Source organism: Girardinichthys multiradiatus, chromosome Y, assembly GCF_021462225.1.
Source record: "Girardinichthys multiradiatus isolate DD_20200921_A chromosome Y, DD_fGirMul_XY1, whole genome shotgun sequence".
NCBI lineage: Eukaryota > Metazoa > Chordata > Actinopteri > Cyprinodontiformes > Goodeidae > Girardinichthys > Girardinichthys multiradiatus.
The window spans coordinates 13,447,710-13,469,447 of NC_061818.1; the positions used below are offsets into that span (position 1 = coordinate 13,447,710).

The 21,738-nt window shown below is 38.9% G+C and overlaps 1 protein-coding gene across 2 annotated transcripts in view; it reads left to right on the forward strand.

Moving 5' to 3' along the window:
* LOC124865055 (ubiquitin carboxyl-terminal hydrolase 43-like) overlaps positions 1 to 21,738 on the forward strand; it is a 114,440-nt gene that overhangs the window by 60,488 nt on the left and 32,214 nt on the right. Inside the window, exons 4-7 of one of the 2 annotated variants that reach the window (XM_047360061.1) lie at positions 1,926 to 2,018; positions 10,995 to 11,130; positions 11,269 to 11,413; positions 18,344 to 18,506. In XM_047360061.1, the coding sequence (XP_047216017.1) occupies positions 1,926 to 2,018; positions 10,995 to 11,130; positions 11,269 to 11,413; positions 18,344 to 18,506 (537 nt within the window). The remainder of the gene's footprint in view (positions 1 to 1,925; positions 2,019 to 10,994; positions 11,131 to 11,268; positions 11,414 to 18,343; positions 18,507 to 21,738) is intronic. The other variant, XM_047360062.1, reaches the window with a different exon arrangement.

The following is a 21,738-nucleotide window of genomic DNA, read 5'->3' on the forward strand; positions in this document are numbered from 1 at the left end:
ATTACTTTAGTTTTATCATTCATTGCGTTCACGGTGTAATTTTTGTTACTTCTGGTAGATCCAAATACGGCAGCAGCCCCTGCGTAACAGCGGAGTTTTGTAGTCTGTGACCCACAATTTCCCATGATTCATTGCGGGTCGAATTGGATTTGGTTGAACTCGGGCAGCAATGGCGGACGATGGTGGCAAGAAAATTTTGATTAAAAATGTAAATAATACGCTTTCTGTGACCCCAAATAAATGTTTAAGATGTTTTAAGCGAGAATGCAGGTTTGTTGAACTCAAATATCTACTCGGTTTATTAAGATTCCACTTAATAAAAAAAAAAAGGGGGTTCGGTGTTTCTCGCCACCAGTTCACTTCGGCATCTGTCAGCCGACCGAGCAGTGTTCCCTCCCACTTCCAGAGAATGCGCCTGATTACCAGCTCATCCGTTTGAATCTACCACTGGGTTTAACTACTGGGTGGAATAGTGGAACCCACAATTGTCATTGTCTTTTTCCTTGTTTCCCTGGAAATTAACCTTTTGAAAAGTTTTACTCTTGTTTGTATATTGGACTCTTTTGAATAATAGGCTACGGCCAAAACCACAAACCCATGGTGCGCATCAGTGATTATTTAAGTCCCTAGTTTAGTTGATTTGTTTCCTTTGACAGATAGTCACCACACATAGCCTGAAAATAATCCTCAGGCCATGTGTTCGTCTGGAGACTCAACCTGGGCGCTCTTTGTGTGTGACTCCCCGTGGCTCCCCCCCGCAGCTCTACCCCGTGGCCATCGATATCACTGCCGTACTGTTGAAAATAGCTGTGGACTACAAGTACTCCGCTGCTGCGCAGGGGCGGCTGCTGTATTCGGATCTACAGGAAGTAACTAAAATTACACTGTGAACGTGATGAATGTTAAAACTGAAATGGTAAAAATGGAGGCGCTAAAATCAAGGCAGTGAATGAAAACAGACAATTTGATAACTAATTTGATAACCTTAGTATTTATAACATTAATATTGACCATGTTATCATTTTAATGACCTCCAAATTCACAGATTCTAATTTTAACAGAGGAGAAATTAATCACATGTTGGTTTTTACTAAATCTTACCATGTTCCCAGTACCAAGTTGATTTATGTTACTTTGACCCTTCATACAGAATGGCCCAACCAGTCTATGACAAGAACTGTAAATTACTGTTCAGAGGTGCTCTCCATCTAATCTGACAGGGCTTGAGCTATTTTACAAAGAAAGACGGTCAAAGAATTCACTTTCCAGGTTTCCGTTTGTAAAGCTAGTGGGGACACACACGGAAAGTCGGTTCTCCGCTTGAAAATGATGCACGTCTTGGTGTTGTTCTGTTACATGAAATCCCAATAAAAACATTGCTGTTTGCGATTGTAACATGACACAATGTGAAAAAATATGTATATTCTTTACTTTTTGTACATTACCACTTATTTTCAATGTTCCACACTGAATGGCTCAGTTACTGCCTCACTCCTATAATTGATTAAAAGGTTCTAAATTTCTGTTGTGCTTTCATTTATTTCTGTGCATTCAGATGTAAAGGGAGAACATTCATCAGTGTGGAAAGTTGCCTTTACTTTTCACAGAAAGTGACGCAACTAGATGGAAACCTTTTCTGGTTACCCCCAGGGGGCTGCTGGTACTAATTCTGCACCCCAACGCTCCACCCCCACATCCACTACCTCTCTGATTCATCACCAGTTCAATCACTTGTCGTTTCCTCTCTCACAATCAGATCAAGGTCTACAAGTGGAACAACGCCCTTCATTTTCACTGCATTGTTCCGATTCAGAACAGGGTTAAACCTTCAACACTCCTGCCACGCTTAACCAGAAGAACTTTGCGGGTCACTTTAGAAATCAGATAAAGCTGATTTTCTTTTTGATGTTCTTTCCTTTCCTCAGATCTTCCCTGACGTGTCCCCACTGCCTGAAACAGAGCAACACCTTTGACCCTTTCCTCTGCATCTCATTACCCATCCCTCTTTGCCAGACAAGGTGAGCTGTGATGTTTCCTGTCGGCTGATATGCGGAACCTTGTTAGGTTGACATGTATATGCATGTGTGTTAAAGAGGAGGCCTACCCAGGATTTCGCTAGAAAATATAACCAGCATGAAGGTCTTTTATGGTCCCATTGAAAAAGGCTGAAAATATCAATTCTTCAGAAAGATACTCAAGTATCTTCATAGCAGTGGATATTATTTTTTTTTTCGATTTCAAACATATCACAAGCTTATCTATTTATCATACATGCAAGGTATGTCTAAAGGTCAGGTCCAAGATCCTAATACACACAACTTACAAAAAAGTTTAACTTGTTTCTATAAGCTTCAAACCGAAACAAGTAGAAGACTGACTGGTATTAAAAAGGAAAAGCTGGTGGAAAAGTCTCACAATATCAAGGAACAATGTCTCATTCAACCTAACTTCACTACACCCACTTATCCTCCGTGGCAGGTTGAGAACGTTCTTTCTGCTCAGGAAATCCTGACATTTTTAAAGAGGGACACTCCATTCAAATTCTCCTTTGTATTTACGTGTCTTTTTAAGCATTCACGCCCACACAAAAAATCAACATGTAAACAATGAATTTATACAGTGCGTCACAAACTACTTTGAACTTTTGTCAGATATTGACAAGTGAGAACTATGGATTTCCATTAATTTAATTGGGATTTTATGTAAAAGACCATCATAAAGTAGTGCGCAATCTTGAAGTGGAAGAAACAAATTAAACAGTTGTAAAAAAATAAAAATCTGAAAGGTGGGGCATTCAGCCCCCTTTCTCTGATACCCTTACATAAAATCTAGTGCAACCAATTAATTTATTTTTCAATCTCAAAACAGCTGATCTATGAAAGCTTCAGAGGTTTGTTAGAGAACATCTATTAACAAACAACATCATGAAGACCAACAAATATAGCAGACAGGTCAGGGAGAAAGTTCTGAAGACGTTTAAAGCCGGATTAGGTTGCAAAACAGTGTAACAAGCTTTGGACATCTCACAAAGCTATTCATTCCACCATCTAAAAATAGAAAGCGCATGACATGACTGCACACCAACCAAGACCTGACCGTCTGCCTAAACTCAAGGAGGCAAGAGAGATTAATCAGAGAAGCCAAGAGACCTGTGGTAACTCTGGAGGAGCTGCAAAGATCCGCAACTAAGATTGGAGAATCTGTTGGCAAGACAACTATTAGTTGTGAGCTCCACAAATCTGGCCTTTAAGGAACAGTGGCAAGAAGACAGCGAGCGACTGTTGGAAGAAATCTATCAGGATCCTGTTTGAAGTTTGCAACAAACCATGTAGGGCACAAAGCAAACATGTGGATGAAGGTGCTGTGGTCAGATGAGGCCAGAAACAAACTTTTTCACCTACATGCAAAGCAATATGTGTAGTGGAAAACTCACAGTCCACATTAACCTGAATGCAATATTGATGGTGAAAATGTATTTGCTTACAAGGATTCCTATATTTTGATACAAGTTGTCTGCATTCTTTGTTCTCCCACTTGGCCTGTATTTTTAATTTATGTGTGTGTACAAAGAGCAGGAGGTTGAACATGGGTGGGGACTAAGGAGAATTTCTTTCCCACTACTCACCTCAGGTTATCATCCAAAAAAAAATGGACAATGCGAATACTTGAACCAGGAGCTCAAGAATACCCTCCTGTGTGTTTGCTCTTCCACTGCCACCACCTGGAGCCATCTTTCTTGGGTCAAATATTCTTACAGTTTCCACATCTAAGGTGCTTCTGGACTGTCAGCCTTTGAAGCCTTCCTTGGCTACCAACCTTCTTTCCTCTTATCCTCCTTTTCAGAGTCCATCATCCCATCCATTCGCAGCCATCTCCACCGCTTCATCAGAATATGGAATCAAACCAAGGTCGCCTCCAAAGAACAAAAATACTGTTTAAAGCGTCCTTCTCACCTGCGTTTACGTCCCACTGTACATGCCAAGCGAATCAAACCATCCAACCATGGGGGTAAATACAGCCTGTAAGATGCTACAATATACAGGGGTTGGACAATAAAACTGAAACACCTGGTTTTAGACCACAATAATTTATTAGTATGGTGTAGGGCCTCCTTTTGCGGCCAATACAGCATCAATTCGTCTTGGGAATGACATATACAAGTCCTGCACAGTGGTCAGAGGGATTTTAAGCCATTCTTCTTGCAGGATAGTGACCAGGTCACTACGTGATACTGGTGGAGGAAAACGTTTCCTGACTCCTCCTCCAAAACACCCCAAAGTGGCTCAATAATATTTAGATCTGGTGACTGTGCAGGCCATGGGAGATGTTCAACTTCACTTTCATGTTCATCAAACCAATCTTTCACCAGTCTTGCTGTGTGTATTGGTGCATTGTCATCCTGATACACAGCACCACCTTCAGGATACAATGTTTGAACCATTGGATGCACATGGTCCTCAAGAATGGTTCGGTAGTCCTTGGCAGTCCTTGCCCATCCACCACTATGCTTCACTCTGGGCATGCAACAGTCTGGGTGGTATGCTTCTTTGGGGCTTCTCCACACCGTAACTCTCCCGAATGTGGGGAAAACAGTAAAGGTGGACTCATCAGAGAACAATACATGTTTCACATTGTCCACAGCCCAAGATTTGCGCTCCTTGCACCATTGAAACCGACGTTTGGCATTGGCATGAGTGACCAAAGGTTTGGCTATAGCAGCCCGGCCGTGTATATTGACCCCGTGGAGCTCCTGACGGACAGTTCTGGTGGAAACAGGAGAGTTGAGGTGCACATTTAATTCTGCCGTGATTTGGGCAGCCATGGTTTTATGTTTTTTGGATACAATCCGGGTTAGCACCCGAACATCCCTTTCAGACAGCTTCCTCTTGCGTCCACAGTTAATCCTGTTGGATGTGGTTCATCCTTCTTGGTGGTATGCTGACATTACCCTGGATACCGTGGCTCTTGATACATCACAAAGACTTGCTGTCTTGGTCACAGATGCGCCAGCAAGACGTGCACCAACAATGTGTCCTCTTTTGAACTCTGGTATGTCACCCATAATGTTGTGTGCATTTCAATATTTTGAGCAAAACTGTGCTCTTACCCTGCTAATTGAACCTTCACACTCTGCTCTTACTGGTGCAATGTGCAATCAATGAAGACTGGCTACCAGGCTGGTCCAATTTAGCCATGAAACCTCCCACACTAAAATGACAGGTGTTTCAGTTTCATTGTCCAACCCCTGTACTTGGCAAATAAACAGCCAGTCATACAATGCAGTTGTTTCAAACCAAATCAGTTCTACTTTGTGTTCGTCTCTCATATGAAATAACAAGAAATTATATTAAAGTTCGAGGCCTTGAAGTGACATGAATAATTTTATAAGGCACAGAATGAAGTCCAGTTTTTTACCTTATTATACCAAACATTGTTACACTAATTTGTTTTTCGTGGAACCTAAGAAGAATATTTTTCTATATTTTACTCTGTTCTGTGTACCATACTGTTGAGCTGAGCTGTTGAAGCATACAGAAGCACCTGCCAGGGCAGCTGTTGTGAATTGTAATGAGCCAGATGAGCACCCCCAACCAGCTTTTATCAACAAGCTTTTTGCTGGAGCCAAAAGGAAAAATGTATTGTGTCACAATGCTCCTTCATTATCAATAGAAAATCCTTCCTAAACAAATTGAAAACAGAGGTGTTTCCCAACCTGTAACTGATCATTTAGTTTTTTAGAATGTCATGCTGTACGTAAAGCCTAACAATTGTTCCTCCTCAAAAGGCAGTGAATTTTCTGCTAATTTGTGATCTCCTTCAGGGCTACTACTCTTTTTAATCAGCTGTAAGAGTTCAGCTAACGTCCCTGTTGATTTATGACATAGTTTTAAGAGCTTAATCCTGTCAGAGTGCCAAATTAAGAGTATTTGTTTATGGCAGTGTTGGGACCACAGCCATGGGTTACAAAATGAAAGGCCAGTAAGAACTTTTCTGGAACTTTCAAAATAAATCACATTAACCTACTTCCAGCATAGCCAGGAAAAAGGGTAACGGCAGACTTCCCATGATGTCACTGTTTGAATAAAGACCCTGCTTTTGCACAAAACAGACCTCTTCCATGCAGGTCCCCAGAGGAACTGGACGGAGGGAAACAGCGCGCTAATATCTCTTTGCTGGCAAACAGACATAACTCCTCAAACTGGATCCAAGAGTGTCATATGATCACGTGATCATATGCACTAAGTTAAGTAGGAATGAATTGCTGTTTGTGTATCCGATATTCATTCATGAACGGGGGTAATTCAGGTACAAGCGTGGTTTGACTTTCTCTCTGAGGTCTACAGAATCAAACTGTGTTATAGAGAGTTCCCAGCAGAGACCCTGTCTCTACAACGCAGAGTGGAGCAGTTTTTTCTGGTCGGTAGGAAGGACAACAGGACCGCATCACCGTGGTTACAGCAGTAACGTGCAGTTTGGCCGGCCAACAGAGTGAGCCGCCCCACCCCACAGCTACGGAGGTTACCTGCAAGTTAACCCTTTGTTCACTGTGCTTTCTTCAATTTCGTCGCCCCGGACAACTTTTCCTCAGCACGGTTTACGTAAGAGGTTGTGTTTTGGGCAGAGAGAAGTAGTTTAGAATGAAATAATCTAAATGTTTTTTGTTTTATGATGTTTGGTTTTGTTGAGTTGAAAACTCAGCCATCTTAGTGCTAGCAGATTATCTGCTCAGTACATGTGCTCAGTTTATGTTTCCTGTGTTTGTGTTTTTTTAAAAGTTAAGACAAACTTTATTTAAAGGGTGATTTTAAACACAGAAGATCGGTCATAACACACCGTCCATGCTTATGCCTTTTAACCATTTTATTAATGGTATTTTAAAGTTATGTGTTTAATTCTGATGATAAGCTATAAGCTTCTATTGTTAGCTTCAACCGCTAACAGCTAAGAACCCGAAAGGGTATATTTTTGGTATAATATTTCCCTAAATATTATTTCACTAAACTTGATAACTAAGTAACACAATTAAGCCCATTTCTCAAAGATTTGTTTCTTATTCAAAACATTTTTTTAATAAATAAAGACAGCTAGTTAAACACCGTTGAGAATTGGTCATCCTGAAGGTTGGTTTTATTCAGCAAATCATTCTTTAAAATATTATTTTATTAAAATAATATTTTATCTGATCTTGCATTGTGAATGATTGTCTAAGTTGGTTCCAAGACTAACTTAACTTCACTTCCAGATTCTTCAAGATAACCCTTGGTTCTCAAACATAAACATTGCATGGTAATATTGCATCACTCTTTTAGTCGTGGTTTTCAACCGTTTTTAATCAACTTGTTTATATTGTACATAGACCATTAGTCTTCCTTATTCTTTCAGTCTGCTTGGTAGTTTAGTTGGATTGTTTTAGCATAGTAAAGAGTTTGTTGATTGAAATATGTTTGACTTTGAGTTGACTTATTTTTGTTAATAAATTATTTTAAGAAATTGTGTGAATTCATTCCATGTGTGTAGAGAGTTGCGCTGTTCAATAATGTCAGAACACGGCTCATCCCTTTCAATTTTGGCCAAATATTACAACACCAGTCAGGGTGAGACCATGGGTTTAGACAGATGGATTTTCTTAGGCATATTTTAAAGCATTTCTCTGATTGAGTGGTCCAGCTCACTTACATTGAGATCAGGTCCATAAGCCAAAAACACATTCTTTTTGTTCTCAAACCAACATTTACTATGGTTATGAGTTCACACTGTTGGCTCTGTCCTCTGAGAGCTTCATAGTTTTTTTATTCATATCAGTTGGCTTGCATTGCACATTGTCAGGTGAAAAGTTAGCTCATCCAAGAGAATATTTTAGCCTTTTTGACAGAACATATCAAAAAATGTGTTGCATTTGAGTAAATGGTTTAAAACACTGACATTTTAGTTATATCTATAGTTAAAATCGCTTTTGCTGGATGGCAAGATCTTGAAGGGACCATTACAAATTTTAATGGTGAGGTTCTATTTAAATGTTAAAAGGATTTTAAACCTTTCCTACAGTGAACAGACCTCACATATAAATGAGACCATTGTAGACTTCTTCCTTCTTAAAATGCTCCAGTCTCAAAAGCTTCAGAGCAGATTGTTTTCACATTGTTTTAATGAGGTTTTAAGACCAGGAGTGGTGAAATCCAGTCCAAAAGAGAATGTGTCCCAGATGTTTTAGATATTCCACCACTGCTTTAAACAATTGGCATGTTTGCATGAGGCAGTTATGTTAAGGGAAGCCATGATTAATTACATGAAAAGCTAAGGTAGGAAGTTTTGGACCACCAGTAATATTCCTATATGAAACTCGTACGGACGGAACCTGTAAAGCCTTTCCAATCAGCATCCTAGTTCACATGCCTTAACATGTTAAGGCTTCCAGGATTTCTTCCAGGTTGTTCAATGAGATCTAAGGCATCTTCAATAATCAAGAGATCGTCGATAGTTTAGCATTGAACAGTTATGTCCCAGATGACTGAGATCTACACCAACATTAACCAAAATGACATTTATGAGATTGTGGTTGTCTTAAGACATAAAGTCCATTTAGATCTTGGGCCATCTTAGACAAGCCATAAGTCTCATTCTCCAGGAGCAGCTAATCTGGATTTTAACAAAATGAAGAGAGTTACCTGATGCAGGTAAGATATTAACAGCTTACAACTTTTCCAAATAACCTCACTTGCATTAAGAGCTCTAATTATTTGCTTAATTATCTTATATTAAACACATATGGCAAGTTTTATCATGCCTTTGAGGAACACCCATTTCTGTAATTAGCAACACCCTCACCCCGTCAAGCCTGGACATGCTTCAGCAAATGGGTGCACACCACTTAATGCAAAGTAACCCCAGCATGTCATCACAGGATCTAAAAGTAACCCCCACAGTTGCATATGTCGAATTATAAAAGTCTCTTATCAGAAAGAGAGTTCATCTGCATGACCTGTTTTATATACAAGCAAGGAAAAAGAACTTCACTGTCACAAAAGAGCATAAGAGTAAAACCTGCAGCTCACAGGTAATTCCATCAAGTATTGGCTTAAAGAAGAAAACTTCAAGGGTTACTGAATGACACAGTCAGATTGGATCCCGTTGAGTTTTTGTGGGAGGATTTTAAACTGACAGTGCTTGCAAGTCATAAAGTTCTCAAACATAGAGAAAATAACTGGAGTTCAAAACTGTTTCCATACCAAAATGAACCCAAACAGCCAAACATTCGTGTTGCAGAGTTTAAAATGCACGAACTCACTTCGAACCAGTTCATAAGGTAATAAGAGATGTTTATTGAGCAAATAATCTAGGTAGACTTGTTTGATGAATTTCTCTTTGTTAGTGGGTTGTTACTTAGGAAGTACCATAGATCCCAGATTAAATGAACCAATTAGAGTACTGGTAAGTGATCGGTCTGTGTTTCTCCTGTTAGGCTAGACAATCACCAGTTGGCGTTGCTGAGATTTGGACAGGCAGATAGGCTGTTTAGTCACAGTCTAAACCAGGAAGTGACGAGCGGATTTAGAGAATGCTTTGGTAGAGACGAGAGATAACATCAAGGTAGGGAAGTCTAGAAGACAAGAATTTGGTGAGCAAATAATATTTTACTTTAGGCATAGAATGGAGGATTTAATTACCACAACCAAGATGGACAATCTGGCACCTCATGAGATTCCCGCAGGTCCTTTTATATCGCAGCTTGTTAAGCTGAGGATTTACAGCTAGTAGGGCATCTGCCCATGGATGTCACAGTCCTTGAGGAGATGAGTAACACAGGAAGGTGAGAAGGAATGGAGAGAGAAAATAATGACCACCCCACCTTCACCACAAAAACACATAACAGGATTGGGAAATATAACTGCTGTGGCTATGTATTTACTGTCTGTAAATCAACAGCAATAAATCTATCTCTATTCTTGTTGGAAAATATGGATGCACAATATAACATTTTTGCCAATACCCAATAGTTTTCAACTGATTTTGACTGATAGCTACAAATGACAAAGATATACAGCATGTAATTATTGAGCCTGTTTTTTTACTGAAGTTTGATGTCTTTTTTGCTGTTGTAATGGCTAAAAGTTATAGTGACCTTGGAAAAAAGTTTAAAGTAGAAATTCATATATTTTCATATACTCAGGTATATTTTTAAATAGCTCTATAGACTTTGTACTTCCTTGACTTTAATAACCTCCTGCAGCTAGAATTTTTACAGGACCTACACCAGGACACATTTTACTTTACATTACATTTTAAAATATTTATTGACTATTAATTATAACATGGTTGCCATGGCAATAAAAAAGTCTTTATTTTTCTTTGCAGTGTTGCATTGCCTTATAATCCACATACTTTCTCCTGACACTCAACGTCTTGCAGCAAATGTTTCATCAGCCTATTTTGTATACATTCTTTGTGACAATATTTGCAGCCATCAGTAACTGCGATCAACTTTTAGGGCAAGTTCCGCAGTAATCCTATGAGTTTATTTAATTATTTTTTCTAGTAGCAATTATATTGGTATTTAGATTATTTTGACAACCCTATTGATGAATATAATTCACACTCATAGTTTAAATTAAAAATGATTACACTACCTATATGTCTCAAGATGCCTCGTCCCATTAATTTTTTTTTTTGGCTGTTTTTCTCTAAGGAATAATCTGCTCCTGATATTGCAGACTTCTCAGAGGGCTGTTATGCAAAGACACCATTATGTCCCTGCACCGTACTCTCCTCTGGAGAGATCAGAACCAAGCACTGCCCATTTTAAAAAATGCAACAAAGATTTCCATTATTTCACACTCATAAAGCTTTGTCCTAATGATTTATTATTTATGCTAAAAATCATTGTTTTATTTATGGACGTCTCTTGATGGCAGCGGAGCATTCAAGCCAGAAAAAAAGCAACAGAAATCAGAATGGTAGCCATGTTATTTCTCATCTCTCGTCTTTGTCTGTTTCAGGCTGCTGTGTGTGACTCTGGTGTTCAGCACCAAGGGGCAGCGGTATCTACGGGTAGGGCTGGCCGTGCCTCTGTTTGGTTCTGTGGCCTGCCTGAGGAGGATTGTGGCAGATGAGGGTAAACTCTCCCCAGACCAGGTGATTAAAACAATGGGTTCATTTTTCATCAGATGAAAAAAAAGTTAACTTCTGCTTTGTGCGATGGACTTTTTTCCCGGTACAGATTAGAAGAACCTAAAAGCATTTGGGTCTTTGTGTGTATCCGTTGATCTCCAGGTGATCCTGACAGAGGTTTACTCCACTGGGTTCCATCGCTCCTTCTTTGATGAGGATGATCTAACGTGCATTGCTGAGAATGACGTCATCTACGCCTTCCAGGCGCCGCCGCTCTACATCAGAGGTGGCTCTGCACGAATCTCAGGTAGCTGTGGGACTGAGGAGGGAAACTAAATTAAAGGGTTTTACTTTGAAATTGTTTTCACAAAAAGCAGTGATAGTCACAGATATCTGTCAGTTTATACACTGTCTTGCAAAAGTATTCTTAACCCTTGAACTGTATCATATTTTACCAGATTACAAAAACAAGCCTGAATGTATTTTATTGAGAGACCAACACAAAGTGGTGCGTAATTTTGAAACGGAAGCAAAAGGATAACACACACAACGGCACACTGCCACACAGCCACACACCCCACACCACCAGAGCTCATGGTTTCACTTTAAATTTTCTATGTTTTGTAGAAATTGGGAAAAGTTACTTTTGCAAGACACTGTAAGGATTTACTTAATTAGTTTATTTTACATGAACTCCTTGTCAGAATGTTTTACACTGAATGGCTTGAAATACATGAGCTAAATTATGTTGGTCTATTGTTCATTAAATCCCCCCCAAATAAGTCAAAGTTTAGGGGTATTAGTGGTTTTTCAAGGTTCCATTCTTCGACTCATGAAACTCTGAGAGAGTGTGCATTCCTATTCCTACAAGGGGGCCTTAACTTCACAAACAGCTCTACAAAATGTAAACCCACCACTCCCAAAAGATGTCCCTTGTTATCCAATTAATGTCTTTATTGTTTCCTCAGTGATATAAAATGGATGACCAGATGTAATTCATCACATTACGCCCTCTTATTTTTTAACTACAGCAACGTTGGATATGGAGACTCTTAATAACCTAAACACATTCATTTCAGTTTATCAAGGACAGTTTTGAGAGACGTGATAGTTTGGTGCTAAGAAAACTAACCTAAAAAGTGGGAAATAAACCATAAAAGTAAGTCTGCCAGAATCTTTCCTTTGGGTAACCTCTATATAAAAGTGGAGGGTTGGAACCGAGGTGTTATTAAAACCAAAATCGACTGAAGAAAGTTCACGTGTAGTTCTGAAAATAGTTGAACATCTCTCATATGGTACGTTACAATTACATGCAGATGGAGAGTTGTTATTTAGTCACTCACAGCGAGGTAGGCCAGTCCTCTCTGAGGACTTGGAGGTTTACTGGACCAACATGGATTATTTATAAAATAATGTTAGGATTTTACCATTGAATATAAAACTTAGAAACTAAATTGCCTGATTAATATGTACATAATTTTCATGGCAATATTCTTTGTGACAGTGTTTAATGATGGTAAAACATAGTTATGGTTGAAGATTGTGTTGAAAAAAGTAAAGAGCGCTTTTGTGTGAAAACCTCATTAGTCAGCTTACCTAACCCTTTTAGATTACAAACTGATCCAGTAGCAAGACGTGAAGTAGACGATATTTCATAAAACATGTATAAGCTTGGTGGGAACATAGCAAGCATTTCAAATACTTTTCCTTTCATCTAACTGAGTAGATTGGCTTGCTGGGTTCTATACCAGAAAAGCAGGTGGTATTGCCTCACTGATACCTGTGTTTTTGATATAACATTGTGCTCTGTCAATTATTCATGAAAAGTGGGCTAAGCAGATTTCTCCATCAAAAGCAGAGCGTGGACTTATGCAAAACCAATCCCTCTCATAGTCATAACTTATGGCTCATTATAACTGTGTGGTGATTCCTCTGCAAAGACACAGGCCACTCTGCTTTTATTTTAGTTGTTTATTATGATTTTGATCGGTTCTGGATATTTTTCAGCAAGACAGGAACTCGCTAACAATCAAGTTGCTTATTTCCTTTCTGCAACAAAACGAAGGGTCCAGGTTTTTGTAGTGCATATTTTGGGATAAAGGGTGTAAAATGGACAGTGTAGATCATGTTGGGTTGAAAGTTCATTGCCTTTAATATGCTTCCCTAAGTGGATTGATAATTATTAGCTGAATTAATCAGAAATTATGATGGACTGTCCTCCTGTTGGAGCCGCTTCAAGCATTTAACATGCTGAGTGAATTTTCAACAGTGCAGAAGGAGCATCTGAATAGCATAGCATGATGTTATTGAGTGTTATTACTCTGTACCTGCAGTGCCATTTCACTGCAGGCCCATCTATGTGCTATCTGTATGTAGCGCACCTCTACATGAGCTCACGCATACCACCAATTCTTTTTAACTTGTCCATAACAGTCTGTGGGTGCCTGTCCTACCTGGTGATCAAATTGTGAGTGCTACAATATCTGACGCCTGGAAAAGCATTGTGCACCATTGTTTGCTTGAAGCCGTCTATCTTGCTGTCAAATTGAACTGATAGGCAGATATGCAATAGCGTTACAGGACCTCAACAATACCAGATGGCTTATTGTGCGTTTGTTTTTTTAAATAGAACAGAAAAGTATATGTATGTAGACCAGCTATTTATGCAAAGCTGTAAAACCTAAACAACATGTGTTAAATTTAAAATTACAATCATGATAGCAGTTGCAGGACAGAACCATACCTGAATTATTGCCTTTTTATTATTCATCCCATTTATTACATACATCTTAAATTTAATATTGCTGGCTGGACTGCCTGCAGCACTGTAAATCTGGTCTAAATGTCAACAATATGATCCTTATTTTGGGTTTTTATTATCTGTAATGAAATGCAAGCCATAATAATAAAGTTTAGAAGAAATAAAGGCTTAAATATTTCACTCTATGTGTAATGAATCTGTATAATATACGAGATTCACTTTCTGAATTAAGTAAAAATTAAAATGTGAACTTTTGCACAATATTTAAATTTTTTTCAGATACATCTGTAGAATAGATAAATCAATCCTCACTAGATCCTACTAAAGAATAAATCTAGACTCTTTTATATGCAGTGATCATGTTATGAAAAGATTATAAGCATGGACCCTACAGCAGCACCATGGAAATGTATCATCTAATACATCTTATGCACAAGTAAACAAGCAGGAAGCTGCTGCAAGACAAGCAAAAATGACATATCCTTGGAGTTAGACTGTAAAATCTTTCCACTTGTATTTAGTCTCTTACATCATCCTCTCCCCTCTAGATATATAATGTTGTCTAATCAAAATTCTGGATTTCTCTTTTATTACAATCACATCTGTGCAATAAAATTGTGTTCATTGATGGGATTATTTATTGCCGATGATTGCTCTAATTTTCCATTCTAATTGATTTATTGGTGTCCTATTTCTACTACTTTTTCCTGAGATGAAGAGAAAGTCTGATTCAACCCCTGCCTGTATAGCTAATGACAGGTTGGTAACTCAGGTATGAATCCAGAAAGACAGAATAAAAGGACTGAGTGCACCCTTTAACCTGATTATTGAGCAGGCAAGTAAGATCTAGTTTGAACTGGTTACTTGTGGTAACTGGAGATGCCTTTTAACAACAGTAAACTGCTGTGCATAAGTATTCACTCATGATAAGCCGGAATTCCAGAAGTGCTATTTGTGAAAGACAAATCTCAGCAATGTCAAGATTCCTATTCTCTGCATTTATACTTAAAAGGGGAAATGCTGCTTCTAAAACTGGTTTTTCTATTTGTCCATCCATCCATCCACTTTAGTTTATCTGTACTCTGTAATCTGTTTATCGGTATTCAGGGTATCATGTCCTGGAGGGGAAACCAGACATGACTCTCTTTAAACAACAATCTCCACCTCATCCTGTGGTATTTCGAGGATCACCCGGTTCCCAGGACAGAAAGGAGATATAGTTCCTCAAGTAGGTTCTGGGCCTCCTCCTTACCCATAAATTGCCCAGAAGGGAGGAGTAGCAGCTCTACTCTGATCTCCCCTTTGAAAGACAGGATACCTGACCTTGGCAGAGCCCTTTAGCATTGTTGCCTTCCAGCAAGAAGTTTCCTGTTTCTGGTTGGACTTTGCATGACATCCCAGTGCATGTGTGGGTTCTCTCCAGATACTCCATCTTCCTCCCACAACACAACAAACATGCAAGCCCTTAGGTATAGTGTAAGTGCATGATAGTTTGTCTATCGCCTCACTGGTGTTGGCATGCTAACAGTGGTGTCACAGTGAGCCTTCTAGGAATCTAAAAGTTAGTTGTAATTAGCTCCAACAAAATATTTGATGAAATTGTTAATATTTGTTCTTGGCCTGCTACATTACTGATAGAATTATAAAACACTTGTCATTGCTAACACCACTCTCACTGAGCCACAGGGGCTGTGCTGTTGTGTTAATTTAAATGAAAATATAAAATGTGACTGTGAAGCAATTTAGAAGATAGAATTACACATCAATGATACTAGTTCTCATGTGGCAAAAGAATCAGACCCAAGACTTCCAGTTTGAATGAGTTCTTTAGGCCTTTAGATGTCATTTATTTTACAGCCTTGAAAGGTCGGTTTTTTAGAAAAACATGACCTGTTACATCAGATCTGATAGTTTAAAAAGGCTGTGCATGTGTAACCTCTGTCCTATAGAAACTAGTTGCCCCATCCACTTTTTCTGCTCCCTAAATGGCTCAGTGAAAACAGTTGTAGCAATGTGGAGGTGTTTAATTATGGGCTTACTTGACTGTACTTAGTGGTGCTCAACCAGCGTCTCTGTCTGACTCTGAAATACGTTTGAGAACACAGAGGTATAATAAGTTCACAAGCTTTCTGTAGTTACTGAGAGTAGCATCAACAGGTTTGTTGGCCAAACAAAGTTAACTTTTAGTGAGTTATGTAAATTGTAAACTTCTCAGTTTCTCATGAGTAATGCCTTTTCTGTATTGTTGTGGAATAACTCAAACAGTGCAGCAAACACAAACATGACACACACTTTATTTATCTGGGAAAATACGAGAGAAATCAAATCAGCTTCTTCATAAAGCTTGTCAGCAAAATAAAGCATGAAGCACTTTAACATTTCCTGGTAATGGCTGCACTGATTTAGACTTGACAACACCCGGTGGACCAACGGTACCAGATGACATGGTACAATGACTCTGGAAATTTTCCACAGGACCTCAGACGGCCTGGATTATGTCCCTCTCTACTCTTTCTACAGACTCTTCGATGATTTTCCAAATGAAAGGCAAATTTTACATTAATTTGAAAAGAGGACTCTGGACCACTGAGCAACAATCCATTTCTTTATGTTTCTTTACCCCAGGTAAGACGTGTCTTTTGTTGTCTCCAGTTCAGGAGTGGCTTATCAGAAGGAATGAGAGGGTTGTAGCCTATGTCCTGGATATGTCTTTGTTTAGAGGCTGACTCTAGCCACAGTACACACACCTTGTGAATCTTCCCTCCAAACTCTTAGATAGGCTTTGCTTCACAACCTTCTCCAGGCTTTGCTTGTGCATCTTTTTCTACAGCACTTTTTCTTTTCACTAATTTCCTTTAATGTGCTTGCATACACCACTCGGAGAACAGTCAGCTTCTTTAGGCATGACATTTTGTGACTTACCTTCTTTGTCAGCTGTCCTGTAGGCAATGACCTTTATAGCATACAGGTTAGGTTTGTGAAGAAACTTAGTAAAGTTTTTAAGGATTTTATAATTTACTAAGATGCACCTGTGTAGTCTCTCTAGCAAGTTCTAAGTCTGCTCCAAGGTTCCTCCCAGTGGGACATGCACAAAAAACATCCAAATGGAGAGAACCACAAGACATCCTATCAGCTAACTGACTTTCCCTCTACTGAGGTGAGGTTCCACGTCCATAGAGTCGGATCATCATGCCGTGTACAGGGGGCTTCCCATTACTTTTTAGTGACTTTTATTTCCACGGATTCCTAGGAGTCAAGGTATGACCACCAGGCATCTCCTAGTAGGCTCCCCACCCAGACCTTGTTCCAGGAGGGTGCCCTGGTCTTCCCAACCTGAAGTAGTTTCAATTGACTACCATTTACTCCTGTCTGTTTGTGGTTGTCTACAATTAAGATCCTTGAATTGCTCTCAGTCTGACCCCAAATTACCATAGGAGGGTTAGGGTTACTTAGGTCACCCAGGTCTTGAGAGAATGTCCACATGCATCCCTGGCTATTCCTAATGAGGCAGGATTAAAGGTGACCTCTGCAGGTCAGTGTTGTCTCTTCGCCTATCATTGGCAGCTAATTATTTGTTCTTGCTCTAGAGTTTGCTGTTAATATAAATTAAAGCACATTATTAGGAAAATGTTCTCACTTTCTTGGTTAGAGACGTTAAAAAGTGAAAGACTGCATAATTATCATCATGCTCCTTCTCGTGGGCAAGACACTGCAATCCGAAGTGACATAAAGCTTTGGTGGTTTGAACTAGCTTTGCACTTCATTCTGCTAAAGCTTTGCAAGTTATTTGTGTAAAATGAAGCATGCCCAAACAGAGGCTTGGTGGTTTATGAGAAACTCTGTTATGGCATTTATTTTGTCAATGATGAATCAAGAATCATTGGTGTTTAATAAAACAGGGGTTTTAGGAAGGGATGGCTGTCTTGGCCAATCTATACAATGTTTCAGTGTCTACAAATACAATTTACCATGTGATTTATCACCTTGAACTTCTCTCAAGCTGACCTGACGTGCCGAGACCCTAATTTGGCTGCTTTTGTGATGACAGAAAAAGGTTGCCGCTCTTTGATATCACATCTCCCAGGGATCCTTAAATGTCAGCTTTCCTCTCAGTCAGACACACTCCTCTGTGCTGGAAGAAACACAAGGGAAACAAGGGTGTAGCATTGCTGCCTGGCACCCCACTAGGACAGGATGTGCAGCAGAAGCAGCATCAAATAAGGCCCCCTGCCGATGGAGGAGGCCGCCATTGGTCCATCTGTTACCCCAACTGAATCACCATTTTATACAGCTCAATAATCTGTCTTACTTCGTCGTTTGAGGTGTTAACTTAAGTTCAATCATCCTAATTTTCAGTTAACAAAAACAGTTAAATGTGTGAAATTGCATGTGTTACTATGCAAGCCATTTAAAAAGTGGAGAAATGAAGAGTTCTCCTACCACTTACTGTCTCCTGTCTTTTATCTTTTTACCCAGGGTATCATCACAGCTTGCCGTCATCCCCTTATTCCTCTGGTCCTGAGGGTCAAAGGTTACCATCATCCGGAGCATTATCATCAGAGTTCCTCAACCATGGTGTCCCAGTCAAGATTCTGCTGCTGGTGTGCAATGCTGCTGGAACAGGCCAGCAGACCGTTAGGTATATATGCTAAACCCTGTCCTTACAAACCAATAGTTCAATAACAGCTTAGAAATCATACTAATGTACTGAAGACCAGTGCTGGGGATGTTACTTTAAAAAAGTAATTAGTTATACTTACTAGTTACTTCTCCCAAAAAGTAACTGAGTTAGTAACTGGGTTAGTCCAATATAAAAGTAACTAGTTAACAGGGAAAGTAACTATTGCGTTACTTTTTTTGTTTAAATATGTCTACGAATTTAGATTTTTTTTTTAAGGTTTCACAAGCCAGTTGCATATAGTGGAATTACATAGACAAGTACTTACACCGAACGTTTAATATTTACTTCACATGTACGTTCTTGCCTTTTACCTGAAGGAGAATAACGTAGTGTCTGTACTTCCACTTTGAAGACCCGCCATTGTTGCAGCTTACATCTGCTAGTTTGCCTGAGCAGGGCTGCCATGTGCGTTTGTGGTTTGTGTGTAAACTGAACCCTGCCTCTGATTCAATTCAATTTAAATTCAAATTCAAAAATACTTTATTAATCCCAAATGGAAATTAAATTAACTAATTAAATTAAATGATTAAATGATTGGGCTACAATGAAAGCTTACTCTACCTTAGCCAATCATCATCACTTATGCGATTGTCTCCCCTCTCGCTCCTTCCGTCACCAAAGAAAAAAAACGTAGCTCCTGTGGCTGTGAGCCACGACAGATGACAAGAGCTTCAATAAGTAGCTTTAGTTTATAACGCGCCCCAGTTAATTGTCAGTAATAGTAACAGCGTTGCAACAATGGAAAAAGTCATTTGTCGGATTACTCATTACTGAAAAATGTAACGCGGTTTATTTACCGCCGTTATTCCCATCACTGCTTGAGACATGTCAAGTTTGAGTTTAAAACCTAAAGTGTATCTGATTTAATGTAGCTTGCTAGCATTGGGGTTTCAAACTATGCTTGTTAATAACCATCAGGTTATTTTAATCCACTTTGATGCCCTACAGACAACAAAGTTACACAAAACCCCAAAACACTGAAAAATAAGGTACATTACACTTGTAAGACACTGTGATAGTCTCATGTCTGAACACAGTTCCTCATCCAGAGATTATGCAAGTGGATTGGGGATTTGTCTTCAGGCTGTAGAGAGCCTTGTTCTGCTGTGAAAAGAAGATAGTAAACATCCTAGGACTCCAGACATTCTACAACTAAGATTTTGGCAAGTTTTCATTAGTGCATTTTTCTTACAAATGTGGCACCATTTAATGGGAAATATACAGATTTCCAACTGTACAGATGTAAAAGAAATAATCTAAACACAAATTTTCTTACTTTTTGAAATATGTTTATTTTTGTTTTCTGTGCATCTAAAAATTATGAAGTTTTAAATGAACACAGTTAAAACAATGTCAAAACCAAAATGCAAGAAAGCAAAGTAAAAATAAATAAAGCCTCTTAGCCTGTCTTTACTGACTTTAATACCAAATATTAAACAAAAGGCTATTGTTATATTCAGTAAACAACTCTGTTCTCTAGTTGAACTAAAGTCATTAACACAACCCTAATAATATTAACATTATTATTTAGCATTACTTTACCATCTTACATCGCCTATTTTACATTGTGGAGGAGTTTAGTGAAATTTGATCAAGTTGTTGTACAGTTCAAAATGGCGACCTGTGAGGCTCTTCTTTAACCAGACAACCTGGAAAACATGTTTTGACCCAAAGCATTTCAGTGTAAATTGTTTTATTTTCCTGAAAGCCTCTATAAGCCAATATGGTTTAAACTATAACTATTAATGTAGTGTATAAGGTCCTGTTTACACAACAAAGATCCAATGAAAACGTGATTTTTTTCCCCCCAGTTTCTGTTGACACGTCTACATGATAGCTATTTAATTACGATCTCTGATCCGCATGGCAACAGAAGATGGTGTAATTCCTCAGCAAGCCACTAGTAGGCTGTAGGTTATTTGAAACTCAACATTTTGAAATTGTGCCATTTTCAGAGATGTGCATCGCTGTCATGTAAACGAAGAGCAATTAAACTTTTCTGTTTTCATCAGAAAACATTGCTGTTTAAACGTGGCCTTAATATGAGCAAATTAAAGTACAAATTTACATTTGTTACTTTATGCTAATAAACATCAACATGGCATGGTCTCTCTTTTACTTTTTTTGCTAGTTCTTTTTACTTTACAACATGCCAACTGCAAAGGAAGGTTTTGTTGCTATATTTAAGTAACCTATTACTGTCCTGATCCACTTAAAAAGCTAGTGCTCATGATATGTTTCTCTTCTCTGCAGCACAGAAAGCATTTATAGTTCTCCACTATAGAATAAGCTCAAACTGATTTGGTTCTCAGTGAGATTAGTTCCAAGTCAAACAACCGAGGGCTCTAACATGTAAGTATGATGAGAAGATCCATCATCCAGTCCAAAGAGATCCTAATAGGTGAACTGGCCAACACCGCAGTGGAAAGATTTGATCTCATCCATGAGGGCTGTAATCTCTATTTCGCCTTCAGATGCCTTTCTGTCATTGCTCAATCCACCCACATATCCCCCTCTCATCAGATGACAGCTGGAGAGCCCAACCTCACCAAGAACTTGAGATTGGAGTCATATTTCTCATTCCCAGGTCTTTGTAGAATAACATCACAGGTACATCAACAAAAAAAACAGCGTGAAACTCTCGACTTTGTTTATGTCTCTGAGATGTGAAACCATGTTTAATGTGGAAACATTCCAAATGTTCACTGTTCTTATCTCTCTTCAAAGTTAGAATCAAATCTGTGATGTTTCACTTTGGTCACACTTTTCTGCCTGTTCTCTTTGTTGAGGCAGGTGAAAACATAAACACACTGAATTCCTGAATTCTCAGACTCTGTGGAGAGATTTTGCCTGATGTGCAGCATTTCTCTTATAGGTGATCATTTCCCAACGCTGTGGCTGGGATCAGAGCTTGTCCGGGACATGGACTGTAACCTTTGCATTCCTTGTGTTAAGCCACTCCTGAGGCATATCTTATCTGGGCTAAGCTGAAAAATGTCTGGACTGCTGCTGTTAAAGCACCCAGAGCTTCCTTTACACCTCAGCAGAGCCATGCCAGGCTGCATTAATGCAGTAATTCATGTGATAGGAGTTCCAACCAAGCATTGCAGGTGTATACTGTAAATATAAGATACCAGTAAATATAAGACAGACATTTCTGTATTAAAATCCTTTATTATTGATCTTATAA